Source organism: Hippoglossus stenolepis, chromosome 16 (genome assembly GCF_022539355.2).
Source record: "Hippoglossus stenolepis isolate QCI-W04-F060 chromosome 16, HSTE1.2, whole genome shotgun sequence".
Taxonomy (NCBI): Eukaryota; Metazoa; Chordata; class Actinopteri; order Pleuronectiformes; family Pleuronectidae; genus Hippoglossus; species Hippoglossus stenolepis.
In genome coordinates, this window is record NC_061498.1 from 12,923,652 (window position 1) to 12,944,727 (window position 21,076).

At 41.4% G+C, this 21,076-nt stretch overlaps 3 protein-coding genes across 4 annotated transcripts; 2 read left to right on the forward strand and 1 right to left on the reverse strand.

Annotated features, from left to right (window-relative positions):
* The first annotated feature begins 191 nt into the window (after positions 1–191).
* rmi2 (RecQ mediated genome instability 2) lies at positions 192–1,564 on the forward strand. Its single transcript, XM_035179689.2, has 2 exons — positions 192–652; positions 750–1,564. Exons 1-2 carry the CDS (start codon positions 364–366, stop codon positions 899–901), a joined length of 441 nt encoding a protein of 146 aa, XP_035035580.1. The 5' UTR covers positions 192–363; the 3' UTR covers positions 902–1,564.
* Positions 1,436–13,521, reverse strand: zc3h7a (zinc finger CCCH-type containing 7A). 2 transcript variants are annotated; one of them, XM_035179682.2, is made up of 23 exons: positions 13,362–13,521; positions 11,945–12,048; positions 9,745–9,784; positions 9,344–9,547; positions 8,741–8,899; positions 8,050–8,130; positions 7,756–7,809; positions 7,635–7,674; positions 7,190–7,539; positions 6,847–7,087; positions 6,709–6,737; positions 6,479–6,623; positions 6,227–6,385; positions 5,512–5,717; positions 4,865–4,965; positions 4,498–4,679; positions 4,276–4,349; positions 4,021–4,154; positions 3,836–3,941; positions 3,628–3,736; positions 3,416–3,549; positions 2,227–2,390; positions 1,436–2,143 (listed from the first exon to the last, which is right to left on the reverse strand). In XM_035179682.2, exons 2-23 carry the CDS (start codon positions 12,010–12,012, stop codon positions 1,954–1,956), a joined length of 2,970 nt encoding a protein of 989 aa, XP_035035573.1. In that variant the 5' UTR covers positions 12,013–12,048; positions 13,362–13,521; the 3' UTR covers positions 1,436–1,953. The 2 variants fall into 2 exon arrangements, with proteins under 2 accessions (XP_035035573.1, XP_035035574.1); XM_035179683.1 differs by lacking the exons at positions 8,050–8,130; positions 8,741–8,899; positions 9,344–9,547; ... (1 more) ...; positions 11,945–12,048; positions 13,362–13,521 and adding an exon at positions 7,983–8,049.
* Positions 13,522–17,706: 4,185 nt separating this feature from the next.
* Positions 17,707–20,655, forward strand: pla2g10 (phospholipase A2 group X). Its single transcript, XM_035179688.2, has 4 exons — positions 17,707–17,844; positions 18,411–18,579; positions 19,259–19,365; positions 20,475–20,655. Exons 1-4 carry the CDS (start codon positions 17,808–17,810, stop codon positions 20,621–20,623), a joined length of 462 nt encoding a protein of 153 aa, XP_035035579.1. The 5' UTR covers positions 17,707–17,807; the 3' UTR covers positions 20,624–20,655.
* Positions 20,656–21,076: the final 421 nt, after the last annotated feature.

Genomic DNA, 21,076 nt, shown 5'->3' on the forward strand with positions numbered 1-21,076 from the left:
TAACAGTTATGTTCTCTAATAACTGATCTTAGTGCCCATGACCAAAGGAACACATTCAAATTGCTTTGTTTGTTTGACAGTCAAAAATTCAACTAGAATACACAAACAATTAGTCAGTTACCTCAAATTATAGCCAGTGGTTTTCTTTAAATAGACAGATGAATAATCTCATCTCCAGTGTACTGTTTGGTTTCTGGGCACCTTTATGAACATTAGAGTTTGAGGTGATCCTTTTATTTTGGAAGACGCCAGGAGGGAACTGAAAGAAAAATAGCCCCTCCTCTTCCGGGTACGCAGTTACGAGTGGCGGGAAATGTGAAGTCCACAAACGTCTCCAGCTCTGATCCACCGTGAAAACACTTCATGTATAAACCGGAGAAAAGCAGCGTGGAGAGAAAACGTCCTCCGCCGGTTAAAGTGCTCTCCTGTCAGCTGAGGAGCGCAGAGAACCAGGGGGCCGCTGGCAGCGGGGACAGCTGGCTCATCAGACCGGGGAAAGGTCGCACTCTTCCGGTGTCACTGGTGTGGATGCAGGGGACCGTGATGCAGGCGCATCTGGACCGAAACGCCGTCCTGCTGATGGATGAAACGGGGACATTTTCTGTCCAGGGCGTCAACAACATCCCCAAGGGGAAGCCATGTTTGTCCCAAGGTAAGAAATCCGACAACTCCTGAACCTTTTAATTATTTACAAATCGGCCTCAGTTTGTCTACTGGTTTCAACCGACCCCCCCCTGATGATGTCACAGGCAAGTACGTGATGGTGATGGGTGTGATCCAGGCCGCCTCCCCGGAGCCAGTGATCCGGGCGGTGAAGATGGCAGATCTCTCGGAGCACGCAGCGCTCCACATGCGGATGTGGAAGCTGGAGGTGGAGGAGCTGCAGCAGGTTCTGGGCTGAGAGCAGAGGACGACCTGCTCCTGTTACTGCTCCGGCTGGATGTGCAGTGAAGAAGACAATCGATGATACATGTAAACTACTGAAGAAAGGATTCAAGACAAGACTTCTCTATGAGCACATGTGAACTGTTCATGCAGAAATACTATTTATGGGATTTTGTTTTCTACTGACTTTCAGCTTTGAGGACATCTTGTCATTAACTTATTTTTAAGGAACATCGTCAGGTTCTACAATTGTACTAAAAAAGACAGTTCAAATATTAATGTATACAAAAGCAGGGTTTCAGAGTTCATATGCAACATTAAGTTTCTTGTTGCTGCAGCTAATAAACCTCGTCAGAATTAAGAAAATGTTCACGTTTATCTTTGCCGGTGTCATGTTAGTCAGCTGTGGAATAGAACTAAGCATCATTTTTAAAAGGATTGTTAAAGAAAGTATTAGTGACATGGTACTTATCATTTTTCACTTACCTGTAGAGTATCTTTCACCATAGTTGCAGATGTGAAATCAATTAAAAACACAGCAGTTTAAACACAGGTTATAAAAGAAGCTTTATTTGGTGTGGTGCCCATTACACTGGTAACACTATTAGATAAATGGAAAATGACCTATGTTGATGGATAAAAAATAAAAGAATGGTATTTTAAGTATCCCATACTTAAACTTGGAAAAAAAAGGAAAGGTCATTAACATACAAACTGCTTGTGAAAATTTAAACTTTTTTTTTAGGTCAACTGTTAGGTATCTGAACACGTCTCTGATCAGGGTTTACACATGCTATTTTCATCACAGATTTCAGATCTTCTACTGAAAAGGTGCATAGCAAAGCTGAAAGTGTCTTACACTAATAATTTGCTGTTAACCAGAACACTCCTGTACTTCTGATCAGAGTAAACAAGCCACCAACAGAGGGCCGGTCCCGATCGCCCCCTTTAAAACCATGCTGTGATCAGGCTGCTTCCTGTGCATCTCAGAGGCTCTCAAGGATCACCTGATTCCGGACTGTTGGAATACTGCGTTGTCATCAAGTGAGCATGGACATCGTCGCCATATTATTTGATGTCTTTAAGCAGAAAACTGTATTTTCCAAAGTCATTGTCATTGGGTGCTATAAGATGGTCTTTTTTGGCTTTGGCAAGTTTCATCAAAAGGAATTCCCTGCGCTCCGTCCACTCTTTCAGCTCCTGCTCCCCGTGAGCCAGCTTACAGAAGTCGTCCTCTGTGCACGTGCTTTTGAGGAACCTGTCAAAACACCACATAACAAATGTCAACCATCAGAAACTTGGAGCCGGGAACAAACAGTACGCTGCGTCAGATAATCTCACCTCTCACAAACTTTGAAAGTGCCCGTGGGAAATCGATACTGCCAGCAGTTCTGGTCGTCCTCAGAGTTGAAAACCCTGTCTTTGTGCTTTTCTGACGTGATGTGCTGCTGCCACTGCTTCTCGCTGTTGCAGTTTTTACCACACAGCCAACAGTGATTGCCAGCCTGGGGGGGGAAAATGAGCAATCTCACTAATTGCCATCTGTTTATCAATCCTACCAAATATATTGTGGTTTATTTTTATTTTAGCCGTCTATTTTCACCCAAGTGAGAACATGAAGACGGCAGCTAATCGGCTATTTACACAAGGACCCCCCCCACCGCACATGAAAGGTAAACATGCTGCATGCATGGTTGCAATGTCAAACAAATCACTGTGTTTACATGGAGAACAATATTCAGACTGTTGACCTTATTCTGCTTAATGCTTCTCTTTGATTATGATGTTTCCACGAGTTGTTAACAGAATATTCAATTTATATTAACATGTTAGAGACAATATTACATCGATTATGAGACAACAAGCAGTTAGTAACAGCCATTTGTCAATGTCACTAAATGTGAAAAGTGCAATAGGACGTTATGTGATTAAGATGTATACATAATGCGACTAAAGTTAGAATACTCCACATGTCTTGATTTGATTAGTGGTAATTCTGATGTTACCTGTATCTACTATGCTATTTGGATTAAGGTAATTAGAAAATGTTGTTTACATGGTAGCATCTTATTCAGACTATTGCCAAGCTACTGACATCTTAAACTATTATACACATCAATAGGTGCAAAAAAGGAGCGTAAAAGTAAAACTAATCCAGTCTGGTTGCAAAAGACATTTTCATTATTTTACTGACTTTGCATATAATTTAATTAAAACATCAAAATCTTATGATCTATCACACAAGTGAACCATTAGGCACAAATGGTGTTTATTTCATCAACAATCAAGTATAAAAGCAATAAAAAGCGGCTGCTAATGTGTCTGTGTTTTCATAACAACCCAGTTTAATAGCTGGAGATGGTAAACAGATAAAACAAAGAAAAGGAAATGACCGCGTTATCCTACAGCATTTGTATAATGCAACCTAAACAAAGCAGTAGGCTCTTATTTCACAAGCTAAATGCCACAGAGCAGTTTGAATGTGTCACCAGACAAAACCACTGATATTCTCTGGGCCTTCTAAACTCACCACTTCCTCTGCGTAGTCTGTTGGCATGTGGATCTGTTTGCCGTTCTCCCTCACAGAGTTGCCCGAGGTCTCATCCCCCCAGCCAGGCTTCTGTGACTGCAGCCACTGCTCATAAAGCTGATCCATATCTGGAACTGAATATGGGGGGGGTGTAAAAATGAGTGTGCGTCACATACTAATTAGATGCCACAGAGCAAGAGAGCCCAACTCACTATTGTTTTCCTTCATATAGGTCCAAAGGTCCCGTTCCTCAACACTGTGAGCGAATGTGCAGTTCCCGATGTACTGACACTTCTTTCCAGAAGTCACGTGCATGCAAATCTAAGAAAGGAAAAAAAAAAATGATCCTGGCTGGAATTTGTTTTTCAGACACAAAAAAGCAAATGAGGCAAGTTCAGTTTAGAAACATGTTTTGCACACCTCAAACTGAGACGGGATCGGCTTTTTGGTTGGAAGCGCTCGAACTGTTGTCCACTTTTTCCTCTCATGGGAACTAACAAGCACCACCCGTCTGTCTTTCGCCCACCTGAAACATAAGAGACGGACTTTGTGATGATGCACTGGATTATACCGTTGTTTTAAAACATAAACCTCTGAATACTTACGTGTGTCTTGCCTTGGCTGAGCAATACTTCTTGTTTTTGTCCGCTTCGCTCACTTGGCCATTTCTCCAGCACTGGCCACAGACAAACATCATCTTCAGATTTGGAGGCCCGAACCTCCTCTGTGTGTTGGAAAGCTGCGGATGAGATTGGAAGGGATGGGTTAAAATCTCGTCAAAGCCAATGAGGACTGTTAAAGGTAACATCACACTGACAGGTTAGGAAAAGCCAGCGGCAAACAGACTCCTGGTGACTTACCTGGACTCCCTGCAACGATGCTGTTGCATTCCAAAACTGCTTTGCTTCTTGGACAATACTTTCATGAGTAATACCTTTTATGATGCAAAAAAAAAATGTTTCATTTAGCGGTGACTAGTACTGCAGAAATTGTTCATTCGGGCTTGTGGAAGAGAAAAGATCCCTAGACGTGCATTTCAGGTGTAAAACCAATTTGAGTGGGGACTGAAAATAAAGTCTTACCAATCTCGTGCTGCATCATCCAGACCTTCAGCTCGATGAGGCTGTGGGCGTAGAAGCAGTCGTCCTCTCTCACGCAGCCGTAGCGGACTTCATGGCGACAGAGATCCAGCTGGCAGTGGGGATTCAGCGTTCGGATTTTAGAATATCGGACCGTGTTCTCCTTCAAAATGTGGACCAGGCACCTAAAAGACAAACAGGGCTTCAATGCTCACAATCGTATCCTAATCTCCCTTCATAATCTCATTCCCTCACAGGGTCTTGTTTGCTTTGAGTGTATGAGTTGGACTCTAAAGTCAAGTCTACCGCTCACACATACTGTTGAGGTAAACACGGAGCTTTTAGAGGCAGGAAATGTGAATTGACTCACTTATGGTCCTCGAAGACATGCTTCGTCACTGGATGAGAGCAAAGTGAAGGGTCATCTTTGTTGGTTTTGCTGATTATTCTGGGTTTGTGGTCAAAGCAGACCTGTGGAGCACATTCAATTTAAAACCAGTGCAAATTTATTTTGGTAATAACAGAAGGCTGATAGGGGCGGCATCCATCACTCCGCTCCACTGCTGTAACACAGCAGAGCTTCTGCTGGGGGGGGGTGTTTGTTTTAGTCAGCACATAAAACCAACCATGCAGCAGAAAATGATTGTGTCATTATATTCTATTCTTGCATCCACTTAAAAACTCCATAATAACTGTTCCAAGTCTAACAGCTACTAATAAGTACCAGAAAAATAAATGATTTCACAGAAAGAAAGAAAAAACTTCAATGAGCACAATTATTTCCTTCCCTTTTATATATAAATGCCTTCTTTTTCAGATTAAGTGTCAAATTTGGACCAATCTGTTTTCTTGACAGCTGGAGATTAAGAAACATCTGGAGGAAAAACATTATTTGTTTTTTTCTCCTCACACTGAAATGAAAAACTATTCTGCTTACGTGCATCGCTTCTAGTAAAAAGTTGATATACCCATGCAATTCTGTTAAAAATGTACACCACCATATTGGAGTTTACTCACTCCGCAGAGAAACATGAAAATCCCATGATGCTCCTGTAAGATTTTGGGTACAGTCAACCGGATGTTGGAGTTGGGTCCAAAAGGATCAAAGAGCAGTTCTCTGGAGATAAACCCTTTTCGCTCCAGAGTCCAAACATCAATCTCTTCTTGGCAGTATGCGAACGTGCAGTGGCCCGGGTACAGGCACTCTTTTCCAACTGCCACCTCTGAAACGACACATTGTACGTTTAGTTCTTATCCAGACACAGCAAAGTGTAAAAAGACCCAGAAAATAAAAACACGCCGTGCAGACAGAAAAATAGAGGCAGGAAAAGGTAAACAAGTAAACGTACCTGGGGTCGTCTTTGCTTTTACTTTACTAATGAAATGAGTACGTATGCAATTTTTTTTTCCTCTGGAAAAATCTAAGTGTTGGGCTTTAGGGACAGAACTAGAATTAGCGCCCTGTGGTTATATGCCTCCACCAACCAGTGCAGTTTCAGTATATATAAAACTTTTTCCAGACTCTTATGAGATCACCATGACCTTTGACCACCAAAGTCTAATCAGTCCATCATTAAGTCCAACTGAATTTGAAGAAATTCCTTCAAGGTGTTCCTGAGACATTGCCTCTGGCCACTGGCTATCGGAGGCATAAAGATGATTTACGTTAAAATCAATGATTTAATATAAAGGGCAAAAAAGGGAAAAAGAAAATCACGTTTGTAGTTGTTACCTTTGCAAATGTAATATGGTCCCACATATTGGGTTTTTGTTGGTCTGGGCCGAATGAGCTTCCACGATTTATCTGGCGAATGTTTGATTCTGCCAAGTAATGCATCCTTTTTGCATTTATGCTCTTCGGTATGAAATGCGTAATCCAACACACTTGGCCCTGTGGATAGGAAAAATAAATTTAAAAAAAAAACATTTACACCAAACATTATTTCCTTTGCCTAAAAAAACCCCCAACAAAACGATTCCTCACCAGTTCTGACATAGCACATCGAGCAGGCTTGTTTGAATTCATGCGTTTCAGCTAACGGGTTCTTTGCTAAATCCACAGCAGCAGGAAGACCCTTCACCTCAGGCATACCCACTGCCATCCCCATTGGGGTTTCCTTATTGTTAAGCTATTAAAAAGAAGAGACAAAATATAAACACGTAACAATACACAGCTGAAGTGCCCAATAATTAATAACATATAGAATTAATTACCAGTGGAATGAACGGATTTGAAACATAATCTGAAAGTTGGACACGAGAGAGAAAAGAAAACAACATCAGCCGGCCATTCATTTACTTACTAAATCTGATACTACATGACTACAGAAGAAGGGCAACAAAGACAAATACCTGTTTTGAAGTCCGTCATGGTGAGCGTATCTAGGGAGTCCAGCGGTGGGGGCAGGGCCTCAAAAGTGTCCATATCAAAATATGTACTTGTCCCTGATTTGTGATACAGCGGGGGCAGAGTCACAGTGCACTGCTGGAGAAACGGGTTGATGTGTGATGGCATTAGGAATGGACTCGACATGGAACTGCCCGAGGCAATACTGATGGGCAGAGGAAGAGGCCCCTTCACTGTGGGTATAACCTGAATAAACGACAAAGCACGAATGGAAACGGTTAAATCGCGGTTCTCTTCAGATGTCGACACACTCATTTTACTTATCTGATCTTTACTTATCTGACTAACCATGTCGGATTCGGGGCCAGCTTGGTCCAGAAGATCATCTAGGTCATCCCCAATAATGTCTGTGTCGAAATCTGAACTGGTTTCAAGTATAGGGCAAGGGTCCGCGTTTCTGCACCCGTTTACAAATGGGAGCACAGGGAGAGGGGCTGACGTGGGCACAGACTTGGGCAGGGTAAACTTCTCAAAGCCCGGAGGTTCAGACGGGGTCACCGATGAGATACTGTTTTTGGGAGGAAAGTCGTCCACCACTGTGGCCCCATCATTCAGGGGCGAGTGCGCTGCCACTGGAGCGGGGATGGGAGCCAGGACCGGAGCCAAAATGCTGCTGTCCTGGGTCGACTGAGGCACTTCTAAAACACATCAGGGGAAGATAAGATGAATGAGTGACCTTTGTCCTACTCTGCTCTGACGACCAAATCATAGCTATGTTAAGTATTCAACTTACCAACTTCTATATCTTCAACTGAAGATGAGCCATGGGAAAACTGAAAGTTTAGAAGAGTTTCATTGAATCATGTCTATCTTGGTAAAATACAGGTTCATAATTAGGATTAAAGCTTCCTTACCTTGTCACATGATGCATCTTGATAGTTTGATCCTCGCATTACATTCAAGGCAGGCTGTTAAAAAGTGAAAATACACAATCAATCAATTAGATTCATTTATGTTCATCATATGGTTTAATGCATAAAAACTAACACTTTAAAAGCAACAAATCTTTACAGATTAAAATTTGTTAGGACCTTAACTAGAACATATACAACGGGTTATTCTTGGAGAATTCCAATTTCACCTTATCTGATATGGATTCTCTTCGTTGTCATAAGATGGTTGAGATGGTTCTTGAAACACACACATACCTTACTCCTCACATAAGCTTTACGGATTTTCAATCCCAAAATTTTGGCAAGGTCCTGTGTCAGCTGTGTAACACTGGGATCCTGGGGAAATAATAACACGAGAAGCAATTATTCAAAATGTTATAATATGGATTCGGACAGTGTCGAACCTGAGGCAGTCATCTGTAACACTAATCGACTGTACTGACAATTTCACCAACGGTGAGTCAACAACAGTTCCCCCTGAAATTTCTGAATGAATACTTACAGTAGCAGTAACATGTCTTTAAATGCACTGCTGATCTGTAAAAGTCCCATATTGTAAAAAGAGATGTTTATTTTCAAATATGATGCAGGTCTAGACAACAAGTGGTTACCTGTAGTTGACCTGGTCGTATGTCACTCAGAAAACAATAAAAACGACCGGTTGTTGCTAGAGCTCCGGAGAGAACCGTACGACAGATGTACAACTTTACCCAAGTTGTTTTTGGTGCCTCAAATCACAAAGTATCGTCTTACGGCTTTAAAAACTTCAAATTATATACAAAATATGGGACCTTTAACAACAACATGACTCTACTGGGGGTGCTGTGCCTGCAGGAGGCCTGTATGACATTTCAACTTTTGTCACATTTTCAGTCATAACAACGTAAGAGGATTTCCGGGTGATTTGGTTAAGCAAACATAAAAACACACGGATTATGCACCTTACCTGGGGCACAACTAAAGAGCATTTGGCAACAGTCTCGTAGGCCTCCTGATGCCTCCCCATCTCCTTCAGAGATTTTGCTTTTCTGTACAGTGCTTTATAGTTCCCCTCGTTCAAGTGGAGAGCCTTTTCACAGTCTTCTAGTGCTTGGTCGTACAGTCCCTTAGAAAAAAAGAGACGTCACAGCGTTATGGAAAGCTCTTCAGTCATAATGTAGTAGAAAACACAGAGTAGAGACACTGCTCTTGATTGATTCCAGTCACGTGTTCAGTGGAGTGACTCAGGTATGGGTGTGGTATGTAGCCTCCCGGAAAAGTGTTTGTTCACTGCCATGCAACATGACTATGCATTAATTGACAGGACGCTCCTCTGACAGTACCGATATGGGGCTGTCCTGTCAAAGCCCATGATCAGTCAGAGAACCTGCAGTCGACAGAACCTTCAATTCCAGCGTTCCTTTTATTGTCAGTGAGTGTGCAGTGAGCTTCAGGGGACAGCAACTGAGCACTTACAGTGTAAAGCGTAAGGCCCAAAGGGAGCTGGCATTTAAAGTGTCTCAGAGTAAAACTGAAAGAGGCTCGAGGCTGACAGTCGCCACCTGCTTACCGGAACAACATTTAGGTATGCAGCAGCCCGGTTTGTATACAGCGTCTCTAGTAAACCAGTTGGAACACAGATATCCTCAGAGTCCGCGTACTCCGCTATGTTCAGAGCTTCCGTGTACATCTCGATGGATTTTGTCCATTCCCCCTCGTTAAACACGTCATTTCCTTCCCCAAAAAGATTCCACACGAGGTCCTTAATGAACACCTGGAAATTAGAAAGAACCAGATTAGTTTTGAAAACAGTGCAGTGGGTCTGCCCTTTTACTTGTGCGTGTTTGACTTGGAATTAAAGAAGATCACAGGCTTTTTTTCATGTCGCCCTGTCATTGTCCCTAAATGGGTTTTACTTAGTGCAGTTCAAGTGCTGATGCTTAATAGTAGGTGGGTGTTTACATAGCTTACCTCATACTGCTCTTGGTTTCCTGGAAATGGTAGCGTTGACCTGAAAGGAAACGAGGTTTGAGTTACAACCTTTCAAAGCATCAACTGGACAGAAACTAAAAAACTAAAAGAAATATGAATAACATTTGATTTGAGTTCAATCAAACTCATTTAGCTTAATTCAGCACAAAATAAGATTGTACTACATACACAGCATCTTATTCTACAGATCAATTAAAAAAATGAATTAAGTAAAATAGTTATTTAAATTGCCACAGAAATATATTGTATTATTCACAATATAACTGGCAGTTACCGTTTTGGTTTAGTTGTTACGGTAAGGCTAAATTAAAGTATTAAAGTAAGGGGAAGGGATTGGTTTAGGCAAGTAGAAGTTATGGTTAAGGTGAGAATACGTCTCCAGGAAATTAATTTAAGTCAGTGTTCTATTTGCGTGCGTGCGTGGGGGGGGGGTTTCCTTGCTTTGGTTGCTGTGCGTGCAGATGCTGACTGCAGAGTCAGCTAAAGCAGCATTCTGTCCAAAAAACAATCCCTCCCCACAGACCTAAATATTCTAATTTTTACATTTTTATTTTTAAGTTATTAAATGTCATCTATTATACATGATCGCTCAACAAGTTATATTGAGTTATCTGCATGTGGACACAGAGCAGAGCTGACTGTCAAGAGTAATGGCTGCAACAGTTAATACTCCCTTGGTGCACTGTTAAGGATTTGATGATTTGATTTCATGTGCCATTAAATGTTACAGTGGTAAAGTGTGTGATAGTCATAGTGGTTTTGTTATGAAAGTGGGCTGAAGTCTGGCATTTTAAGACTTCTTTCCTCTGTATGGATATACTTATATGGCAAATGGGCTGCATTTATATAATTTATATAGCACTTCCAAAGTCCTAAGGACAACACAAAGGGCTTTACAGACAGTGCAGTTTACATTTGGATATCTAGCACTTTGTCTATCAGTCACACACTGTCCGGGGCAAAATAAAGTGGGGGTTCAATATCTTGCATAAGAACACTGTGGAATCTAGGTTGGAGGAGTCAGGAATCACACCACCAACCTTCCGATTAGAGCAGCCGCTCCCTCACCTACAGATAACACCAGCGAAAAAACAGGACTGAACATAAACTCATTGCATGTAAAATCTCTCCTATGGCTGAATATTGTGTCTGAACCTAATTTTTACTCTTCTCAACAAATCTCTGGCATCAGTTATTACCCCTCAATGTTTAGGTTCAATTAAATTCAAGTAGTTACGAAATAAGAACAGCTCATTAAAAGTGACATCATAATTAGCTAATCCATCTCGAAACTTAACACATTGTGACATCAGTGAAGTTTCCTGTTGACGGCACAGTGATGGCATGCATTGTAGTATTTTAAGTATCACTTTTGTTTTGCGGGTAAAGGGGCCTTGTCAGATAAGATGAAATGAAATGCTGCGCTGCCTGGCACAGTTCTGAAACAGTATGTGGATATTACAGCCAGTCCACCAGATGCATGAATACAAACCCACATTAGAAGACAAAAACGGCAGTACTGCCAATAATCAGCTGACTCACTGACACAGCGCCACAATGACAGATCATCCCGGCACTACACTTTCTACAGAGATGGCCAAGCTTTGTTCTTCTAATGAACTGACTAACACAGACAACAGTGATGTTCTAGGCTCTGTGTCAAAAACAGGTTTATAAACACAGGAGCTGAAACCACCCAGAATAGTCATTAGACTTTACACAGGTGTAATTATGAAGAGTTGAATGATCATATTAGTGAAACTTGGGTATTTCTGATATCATTTGACAGCAAGATCCCAACAGATTACCTAAACCTCACCCCAGCTTGTGTCTCTCTCTCTCTTATGTAGTAGTAAAAACTACACAACAGTAATAGAGGTAACCACAATTTCATAATTTGAGCAACATTTGAGAAGACCAAAGGGTTGTTAAAGAATAAATAGCATACCACTGTCTTGCAGAGATTTATAAAGACTTTTATAAACACCCGGATCAATACTCTGAATAAAAAAAACGTGATTTGTTGTTTAAATCAAAATCCAGACAGAATATTTTACATAGGAACGTAATGTGAGAACAGCTGTACGAAAATGATGGATCCCTGCGTAGAACCAGATGTTTGCCTGTACCCGAAAAACACACAAACGGCGTCTGACCCATGCCCCACTGTGACACTTACTGGATGAACTGCAAGCCCTTCTGGATCTCCTGCCAACGGCTCCTCCTGTCCTGACACTCTGCGGACATGATGGTGCGTTGAACTATCCACTCCTCAGTCAGCACCTGAAATGATGACAAACAACATTATCACTGGTATTGTTGTTGTTGAATTGACCAGGAGGAAGAAAAAAAAAAAAAAAACACAAGAAAAATCCCCAACAGTGTCAACACAAACACACCCATTCCTTTTTAATGAATCTCAATAAGCAGCAGGTCGTCTAACTGGTTAACGGTCACTATAGCAGCCCGTCGACACCAGCTTCACTGCAACTTTTTATCGCTTCCGCGTTTAGTCAGAACGTCGACAGTGCGGATCCGGAAATTATGTTTTCTTTAGCCAGGGAGCTAACGATGTCAACAAAACAAGCACCCACTGATATTTGACAATAGTGACAGTAAAAGCTTAACATCTGGATGTGTAGGTGAGGAGGGGTTTCCACTCCTGGACGTAGGGATCCGTTCAAGCTGGTCTCTTGACTGAATGATGTCCATTATCGGACACTTTTAGTTCCAGAGTTAGTAGCATCTACAATCTGAGCAACTCAAGTGTGTTTCACTGGATACACGATAAGTGTTGGTCACCCAAACAACCCACATGGGTTCTACTGGAGAACCTGGCGTTACCATCAGCCGTTTGACGTGAAGGGTTTAAATCACAACACATAAACCCGCCAATTTAAAGCTGTCAGCCCCGCTTGTGTTTGACCGCTGTGGAGGTGTCCACCACGTTACTTTAAAGTTAATTTCAACGGCTCCCCGACCAGATGAGGATCTGGGTCACAGCAACATTTGCTTATCGACTCACGGGGCAGACAGATTGTGGTAACTTCATGTTAGCTAACGGGTGGGTGGGCATGTGCTGATTCGCACTGCAACAGCCCAAAACAAACTTTTACTCTGGGGAACTTTACTGTGCCCGGAAGCCAAACAACCACGATTCACTCACATACGACTGACAGTTGAAATAAACACATTAAATGGGAGTTGTGCAAGGAAATAAACCGCTGTCCGATAATGGGTGCCTACGAGTTAGCGCACGTGTGTTGCCAACTGGGGACACTTCTCGTTAGCAGGCATCAGTTGCTAGCAAAGCTTCGCTGTTTGTAGCCCACACACACACACACTTTAACTGCTGCCGACGCTCAGATAAAGCGCAACAGTTTCAAACTACGCTGTGAAAGACACGGACTCAGCCGGCGCCATGACGCCACCGGGCTCCGTCCCCATGAGGAGTGGGAACCAAACAAAGCGCAGACATGTCCAAGTTAAACTAGTTCCCCAACGCAAACAATAGCGATCTGTACATGTTTAGCTTCCGACTGAGACCCGGCGAATATCGGAGAAACGAGCCGCCGGCGGCCGCAGTGCGTACTCACATGAATGGATCTTTATTCCAAACAAACCTTACGTCGGTTATCTAAAAGTGGGAGAAATGTTTTTATTTCCTTTTAGCTAAAATAACTTAGCTAGATGGCTGTGCCGCTGAAGGCCGCCCTTTGCATCTTCTTCTACTGCGAGGGGCGGCGGAGCGTACACAGCGCTGCTGCCCCCCGCAGGCAGCGGAGGCACACGACAGCATCCCCGCATACATGTGACAATGCAACTTCAGGGAGAATTAACCTGGAGTTTTGCATTTTGGAAATACACAGATAAAGTTAAAGAAAGGATGATGACACATGAATTAAATCCACAAGAATATAACAAATTCTGGATGCACAGATCCCCAATTGTTTTTGTTGCAGGTTGCATTTCATTTGCCTTCAGCATAATGAGGATCCGCCCTTTGTTGTGGCTTATTCAGAACTGTTTGCATGAGAAGATCAAATTTCTTTCCATTTGCGTGTCACTTTACTTGCAAACGAAACTAGTTAGGTTACAAGTGAAGGCTTTCTAAAGGCTCATTGCCACATTGAGCAAATGCCAAGTCTTTGTTTTCAGTTTTATTTTCTAGAAAACAAGAGTTAATTCCCTCCTCCTTTCATTATCGTCAAATGCAGAAGTAGAAATCAAAAAAGGAATCTAAAAATATCTTACCATTATTTAGATAAAGTTATTTACCCATTCTTCATTCATTTACTAATTCATCTATCAGATGGAAGAAAACTTTGACCAGTTGACTTCATCTGAGGTCATTGTTTCTATTCTTCCAAATCTACACAGCACTTTCCTGTGATCATTTCAAGCCTGAAGCAACTCAACTTCCCTTCCTTCAAATCTTGGCAGTGAATTTCACGTTTCTTTCCTGTTTTGAATTGAACATAAATCCGCTCACCTGTTTTGAACCTGAAACATTTTTTCCTTTGAAACGATTAACTTGAAAATGATCTTGAAAAATCTAACCAAACTGGTTTGACCTGCAGGTTCTGTGGCTTAACACTGAACCTCACACACCTTGTAGGTATTTAGGAGGCCATCAAATCACATACTCTGACTCCAATTATGACCCAGCTAATGCAGTTCTAATTATTTCTTTACAAAAATAAAAAGAAAGATTGCTTATTTGTTTTGGAAAAATGTTGTCTCTTGTTGACATTTTTCTATGCATGAAATATAAAAGCAAAGACAAAATGCCCCAAATAGATATCTAGAAATAAAGTATACATTTTCTTTATTTTTCCATATATTTTTTGATTCTCTTTCATTCTGTGTTTAAATTAGGTGCACGGCTCAATGAGGGTTTACAAAACAAGTATAAATTGTAAGAGCAGCAGAAGTATATCTGTAGATCTGTTTGAGGAGGCAGACTTCACATCTTCCTTTTCATCGTTTGCTGACTCCTTCTTTTTCCTCTCCTCAGATTTATTTGGAGCCGCTGTCTGATTCTCATTCAGGTGAAATCCACCCACATTCGGGTAGACATTTAAAAAAAAAAGCAATAGTAGAACCAATTAAAGTGCTTTGGTTTGTCTGCATTTTGTAAGCCATGTGTGAAATGTCAAATCCATTATGCCAAAGTGAAAACAGCAGTGTGCAAAGAGTAGTCGGTTTTCAATCGCAGCATAAGTTTTTTTATTGGTTTTGGACGTAACAATGTTTGATGCGGACACAATTCTCTGAATCTCTCACCTTTTCGTCTTTTTGGATCATTTGTCTTTGTACAATCACATCATCCTCAACCTTCTGAGCGTCCATGTTAAAGGAAACCTGAGATTTTACTTACGGCTCAGTTCATTGCACATTTGTAGTGTATTCAGGTTTCAAATTGACAGGATCTCAACATTGGCTGGATGATTTTTTCTACTCCAGAGATTTTCTACTTTACTGTTTGACATGGACACAGTCCTCTGAGTCTCTCACCTTTTGTATTAATCAGAAAGTGTCTTTTTTTGATCATTTGTCTTTGTACAATCACATCAGCCTTTCGAGAGTCTTGAGTTACAGAAAGGCAAAAAAAACAACACCACCAATTACCTGGGACTTTTCTCTCTGCTCAGTTCATTGCACGGTTGTAACTAAAGCAGACTTCAGACGGACATTAACATTTTGAATCAGGGTTGGTTCAGCTGATCTTAATGTTGGATGGATGTTTACTTTTCTTTATTGACATTTACAGACATTGAGTTTGTTCTGAAATCAAAATTAAGGACATAATACCAGTTGATACTTTAGTCTGAACATAAAGGTGGCCGACATGACTGCTCCCCAAAAGTGAAGCCAAAACGGCTCAAACACTACCTGAAGTCTCCGTGTTAATAGATGGGACATGGACCAAACTAAAAGGTCAAAGCACAGGTCACTTTTTTTCTCAAAGTTGGTTTCTGTCATTTTAGGTAGTTCTTGTCACACTGATGTTATTATCATATGTTATATTGATGCTTGATGGGGTTAGGGTCAGGGTTGACAGCTAAGACTGACTCGAGATTGGTCGAGCTTGTGTATCGATGGCACTTCACTACCGCGGTTTCATCCCCCGAACGCTTCTGCGCTGACTCTGGTTCCAAATGAGCAAGATGTCCAGGATATTTTAGCTTCATTTCTGTATAGTGGGAGGAAGTGGAGACACGACACCCATCTTTATTATCAGTATATGCTGTCCTCTGAATCTTTAGTTCATTTAATCTGAAAGTGTCTTTTTAGATTTTTTTTTATAGATAATTTTCTTAACTACATCACCCTTGAGCTTCTGGGGGTTTAATGTTAAAGAGAACTACTAAAAATACCTGGGATTTTGCTTCCTGCTCAGTTCTTTGCAGATTTGTAGCTTTATCGGATTTCAGTATTATATATAAATTCAGTCATGGTGGGTTCAGCTTGATATGATCTTAACGTTGGCTGGATGTTTTGTGGCAGTGGATTGGCTGAACTGAGTTATATATATAAGTACAGTATATATAAAGGGACGTGTCTCCTCATGCAGTACAGTCATCCTGGCAGCTATAAAAACTGCCAGGAGGAGGCGCTTATCTCACATTGTGCAGAAGCATCACTGAGGAACTGCATCACACACACACACACACACACACAAAAAGACACTGTGAATGTGTCCCCTGTTATCAAAGCCCAAACCGTGTGTCTTTTATGATTTAGCTGGCCTGACATTAGCACATTATAGATGACAACGGAGTCCAGTGTGACAGAGCAGAAAATATACTTTCAGAAACCCTAATAAAAAGATGGAAGGCAGAGATATGACAGGATTCATGCCGTTTCCAGATTCAGCTCTGCAATTTGTCAAAGAAACAACCTCGGCTGTTAAACTTAGACACTTGGAGTGCTGCTCGGTAAATCATGCTGACAACAATGATAGCTACAGTATGTCCTGAGTGGTTGTTTAATGGGGACAAGGCTCTGTTCTGTTTACCCCACTGACATGTTTATTTACAGCAGGAGGAGATGGGAGAGAGGCCCTGGTCGATCTCTTCATCATTATGGAGAAAAAACTGTGTCATTATGAGTGTGATTATTGTGATTACTTGATGATTATTATCATCAAGTCTGGTTGAATCTGTTTAGAGGAAGCGAAACTACACTGTTTGTTGTCTTGCTTAGAGTAACTGACAGTGCGCTATAATGTGAGCAACAATTATCTTTTATTTGAATGGTCTGTTTGGCTCTTTTTATAGTCTAAGAAAAGTTTATTTTAGTTTAGTTCATATTTATTGTACCCCGTATATCCTGTGTGAACACTACTATGGCACTCAGAGAGCATATGCCTCCGCCAAGCCCCAGCAGTCCCATACCGCATCCTTCCACTAAGTTTGGTGGTAAGCCGTCCAGCTGTTTTTGTGTAATGCCGCTAACTAACAGACAAACAAAAACACAAGCTTCTTGGTGGAGCCAATAAGAGATTTGGTAAACTCAAAATGTAGTTTAAGTTATTGATCATTACTCTAGATCTAAAATTACCATCAAGAGTGACTACGATCTGTGAAGTTTATATTGATCTTTTTTCTCTGTCTTCCTGTTTGTTGTGTTAAGCCACAGAGTTGGACATTTTAATTGGAGAAACTTGGTCCGTCTGTTATTTTTAGAAGCCACTAAAAAACACGAAAGAACATTCAGTACACAGTTAGTTAGGAAAACAAAATAAGTTAGAAATGATTTTATTGGAAAGTGGGTATATTTGAATTTGAGTAGATTAAATGTCTTGTGTTTCGTGAAAAGTTAAATTATTCTTTTAAATCTACTGTAAAAAATAAATAACCGTAGGCTTTTTCCTGTAGGGGGCGTACTGTTTTACAAACACTGGATTAGCCTCTGGCCAATAGTGATGCTCAGGAGATTATTCAAACAGCATCTAAAAAAAGCTCTCAACTCTATGCCCCACTCAGACTGACTGAGTGAAAGTGAACAGTGTGGAGTCGAGCTGCCTGTTGCGTGACATGTCTGCGTTTTACCGACTGCTTCTCCTGTTGTCTGGTGAGTCTCTCATTTACTTTGAAGAGGAGATTTTACTGGTGATGAAATGCTGAGGGCTTAAAAGATATTGTAAGAACACAGAAGGGAGTCAGCGAAGGTGAAAGCTACACGTGACCCACTGAGAGTGTTATTGAATCGATGTTGTTGTTTACAATAATATGTATTTTTCTTCCATTTCTACTATGAAGCTGGTCGAGGTTTTCAAGCAGTAGCGTGTAGTTCTACTGTTGCTCCTGAGGAGTAAAATGTAAAGTCTTATATGAGTCTTATTTACTTTTAAGGGGTGTGTGGAATTCAGTGCAGCTGCACCTTTATAGATAAGATTAGATTGAATATGGAGTTTACAAAAACTGGATATCTTAAGTCAATACACCTGCAAAAACATCTTCTTGTGAGACTTTAATGCTTAAACAAGATGTTGTGAATCTGTAATGTTCCTGCTGTTCCTGTTTGTATAATATTTATCAAATTCTGCTACAGAAACCAGTGCCAGATGAAGTGAGACTCATTTCCAAGGAGCGAGCTCAGTTTGTTCTCCCTCTTGTGTTGTGTATTGCTCTTTGCAGTGGCTGTGGCCTCTGTGGCAGCACGCAGGTCCCAGCGGGCAAGGAGAGGGTTACTCGAGCTGGCGGGCGCCATCAAATGCAGCACAGGGAGATCTGCCCTGGCTTACATGATGTACGGATGCTACTGTGGACTGGGCGGTCAGGGCTGGCCCAGGGACCAGGCGGACTGGTGAGGCGGAAGCTATAAATCGCACACACACCTCTCGAACCCGAGCCCCGAAAGAAAACACATCTCACAAGTCAGAACACTCGATGATAGAGTGCAGCAAAATGTACACATGTTGACACTCTATATGTGGCCCACCTATACATTATGTGGAGCGGAAGATATATCCAGCATGCTTTGGTGGTGTTTAGCCCTCCACTCCAGAGATGGTACGTACCCATTATTTTCCTCCTCCTGGAGGCCTTGGACTCTTTTTTAGTCACGCTACGTCCTGGGCCGTACACACAGTTTCCGTTTGCTAATGAGTCGACTGAACCACAAACGCTGTGCCATGGGATGGAGGGAGGAAACGTCCAACTTCAGCCGACTCACATGGCCCAGTGGTCGCTTCAAAATAGGCCCAAAAATTCCACACCCAAATCCTAATTGCCGCCTCCTTCTTCACCGCAAGACATTGAACCCCCACAAAACCAGTAAGCTGCTAACTATCTGTTGAGAAAACTCATGTGGTGATTCTTGCCCTGCCTTTAAAATAGCAGTGGTGCAGTTCAAACCACAGAGTAGGGACTGTACCCACCTACTGCTTTCTTGACCCTGTGAAGTCTAGACTGAGTTTTGACTGCTTCAGCCTTCAAAATAAAACGTCCATGCTGTTGTTAATGTTTTCCTGTGCTACGTTTAGGTGTTGCCACAAGCACGATTGCTGTTATGGAGATGCAGAGCATCTGGGCTGCCAAACCAAAACAGACCGGTATCAGTGGACGTGTGAGGACAAGACAGCTGAGTGCGGTACTGCATATTTAATGCTTAGCCAATATTTTTGTGTTTGTTATGGAAAACAAAGTACAGTAAATACTCATTGTTCTTCTTAGTTGCAGCTCACGAAAACGTGATGCCACCAGTATAAAACCCTGACAGGGATCAGTCTGTGAGTTCATAAAAGCACCCAGAAGGCAGTTGATGAGGAAAACAAGATGTTTACAACATATTTTTAAGTCCCCATGAATCAAAGTAACATGTCTACCTACTAATTACACAAAATTCTGTCTGTCTGTGAAACGCATATCTCGCAAACTGTTCATCGTATTGGCTTCACACTTCTCATGTGTATTCATAGTGGCCCCGGGACGTGCAGTGCCGGTTTTGGGGCAATTTGGAGACATGAAACATTCAGTATCAATGAAAATGTAATTAATAGGCGACCTGTCATCTGTAACTCTTGTTTTCTTGCCGCAATGCTTTATATTGAGATGAATTACAGAGCTTTTATTTTGAAAAGTTGTGAACTTGGGTCTGAAGATTGTCACTTGCTTAACACACCTCTGAAATAGCAGACATGTCATATATCGAGTAACACTATCAAAATAAAATTGTCATTACAGTTAAACCAGGTAGGATGAAGTTTTCTAACTTCACTTTGCACCATAGACTGGATATAAAAAAGCTCTGCAAACAACATCCAGCAGGCAAACAACAACAAAGTTCCAGTAGGACTCACTAATGACAAGGAATAATTCTGAAATAGCTCCGGAGCATTACCACAGGAGAAGAGAACAGCCAACTCCAAACAGGCAGCCTTGATGATGTTTACTCATTAAAACACCAGTTATTGATTTATTTTGAAAAATAATTATAAAATCAATTCATAGAATTCACAGTTAATGTATCTCCCTTGTAGTTTCTTCTACTCAGGAACCAAATTTCTCTGATTAAACCATTTTAAAGCAGTAAATTGTAGTTGTAAGATCTAAGATTTTGCAAACATCAGAACAAGTGACCACAATATATTTTTTATTATAACCACGTGGAAAAACCACAGAAATTGCACGTTTCCGTGAAAATCTTCTTTCCAGCTTGTCACTGACTGAAGATTGTTACTGTACTTTTTATCATTGCAGATGATTTGGAGGACAACTGTGAAATGCTGCTGTGCAAGTGTGACAGAGACGCCGCCAAATGCTTGAGAAAAGCACCTTTCATCCGAAAATACGCCGTGTGGCCGGATTTCATGTGCGGATACAAACAACCGATGTGTAGTATTTATTGACACAATAAACACGTCTGTTACGGTGATGACAGTGAAAACAGTCAATGGCTCGATATTGTGTCTTTTTAGAACTGTTTTGAAACTGTATCATCATCATGGTTGAATTCCGGGGGATAAAACAATATTTTCATAAGGCAAAACCACTATTAAGACGTATAACACGTTTACGCCACATGAGCACCTCATTTCGGACAAACCCAACATGACTCTCTGGAAAAGTCATGAGGATTTACAGCTGCAGCAGATTCATGCGGATGGGGAAAAAAAAGACAACTTGAGCATTCCTGTGCCGGGACTCTCTGCTGAGTCAGAGCTCAGAGCTCCGCAGAGGGTCAGATGTTAATCAGCAGGGAAAAGCTCAGGTAGCTGCTCCACAACAGTCTACTCTTATATAAATGAAATATTATATGCAGGACAGAGCCCGCCTCATAACTCTGAAGGTAGCTCCCTGTG

Excerpts from the sequence above, each read along its gene's own strand:
- zc3h7a (XM_035179682.2), bottom strand. The coding sequence starts at position 12,012 with ATGTCCGCAGAGTGTCAGGACAGGAGGAGCCGTTGGCAGGAGATCCAG. Across the intron at positions 7,540-7,634 it reads AGTTGAAGATATAGAAGTTG|AAGTGCCTCAGTCGACCCAG; the intron begins GTAAGTTGAATA and ends GATGTGTTTTAG. Across the intron at positions 4,350-4,497 it reads GATGATGCAGCACGAGATTG|GTATTACTCATGAAAGTATT; the intron begins GTAAGACTTTAT and ends GCATCATAAAAG.
- pla2g10 (XM_035179688.2), top strand. The coding sequence starts at position 17,808 with ATGTCTGCGTTTTACCGACTGCTTCTCCTGTTGTCTG. Across the intron at positions 17,845-18,410 it reads ACTGCTTCTCCTGTTGTCTG|TGGCTGTGGCCTCTGTGGCA; the intron begins GTGAGTCTCTCA and ends TGCTCTTTGCAG. Across the intron at positions 18,580-19,258 it reads CCCAGGGACCAGGCGGACTG|GTGTTGCCACAAGCACGATT; the intron begins GTGAGGCGGAAG and ends TGCTACGTTTAG.
- rmi2 (XM_035179689.2), top strand. The coding sequence starts at position 364 with ATGTATAAACCGGAGAAAAGCAGCGTGGAGAGAAAACGTCCTCCGCCG. Across the intron at positions 653-749 it reads GAAGCCATGTTTGTCCCAAG|GCAAGTACGTGATGGTGATG; the intron begins GTAAGAAATCCG and ends ATGATGTCACAG.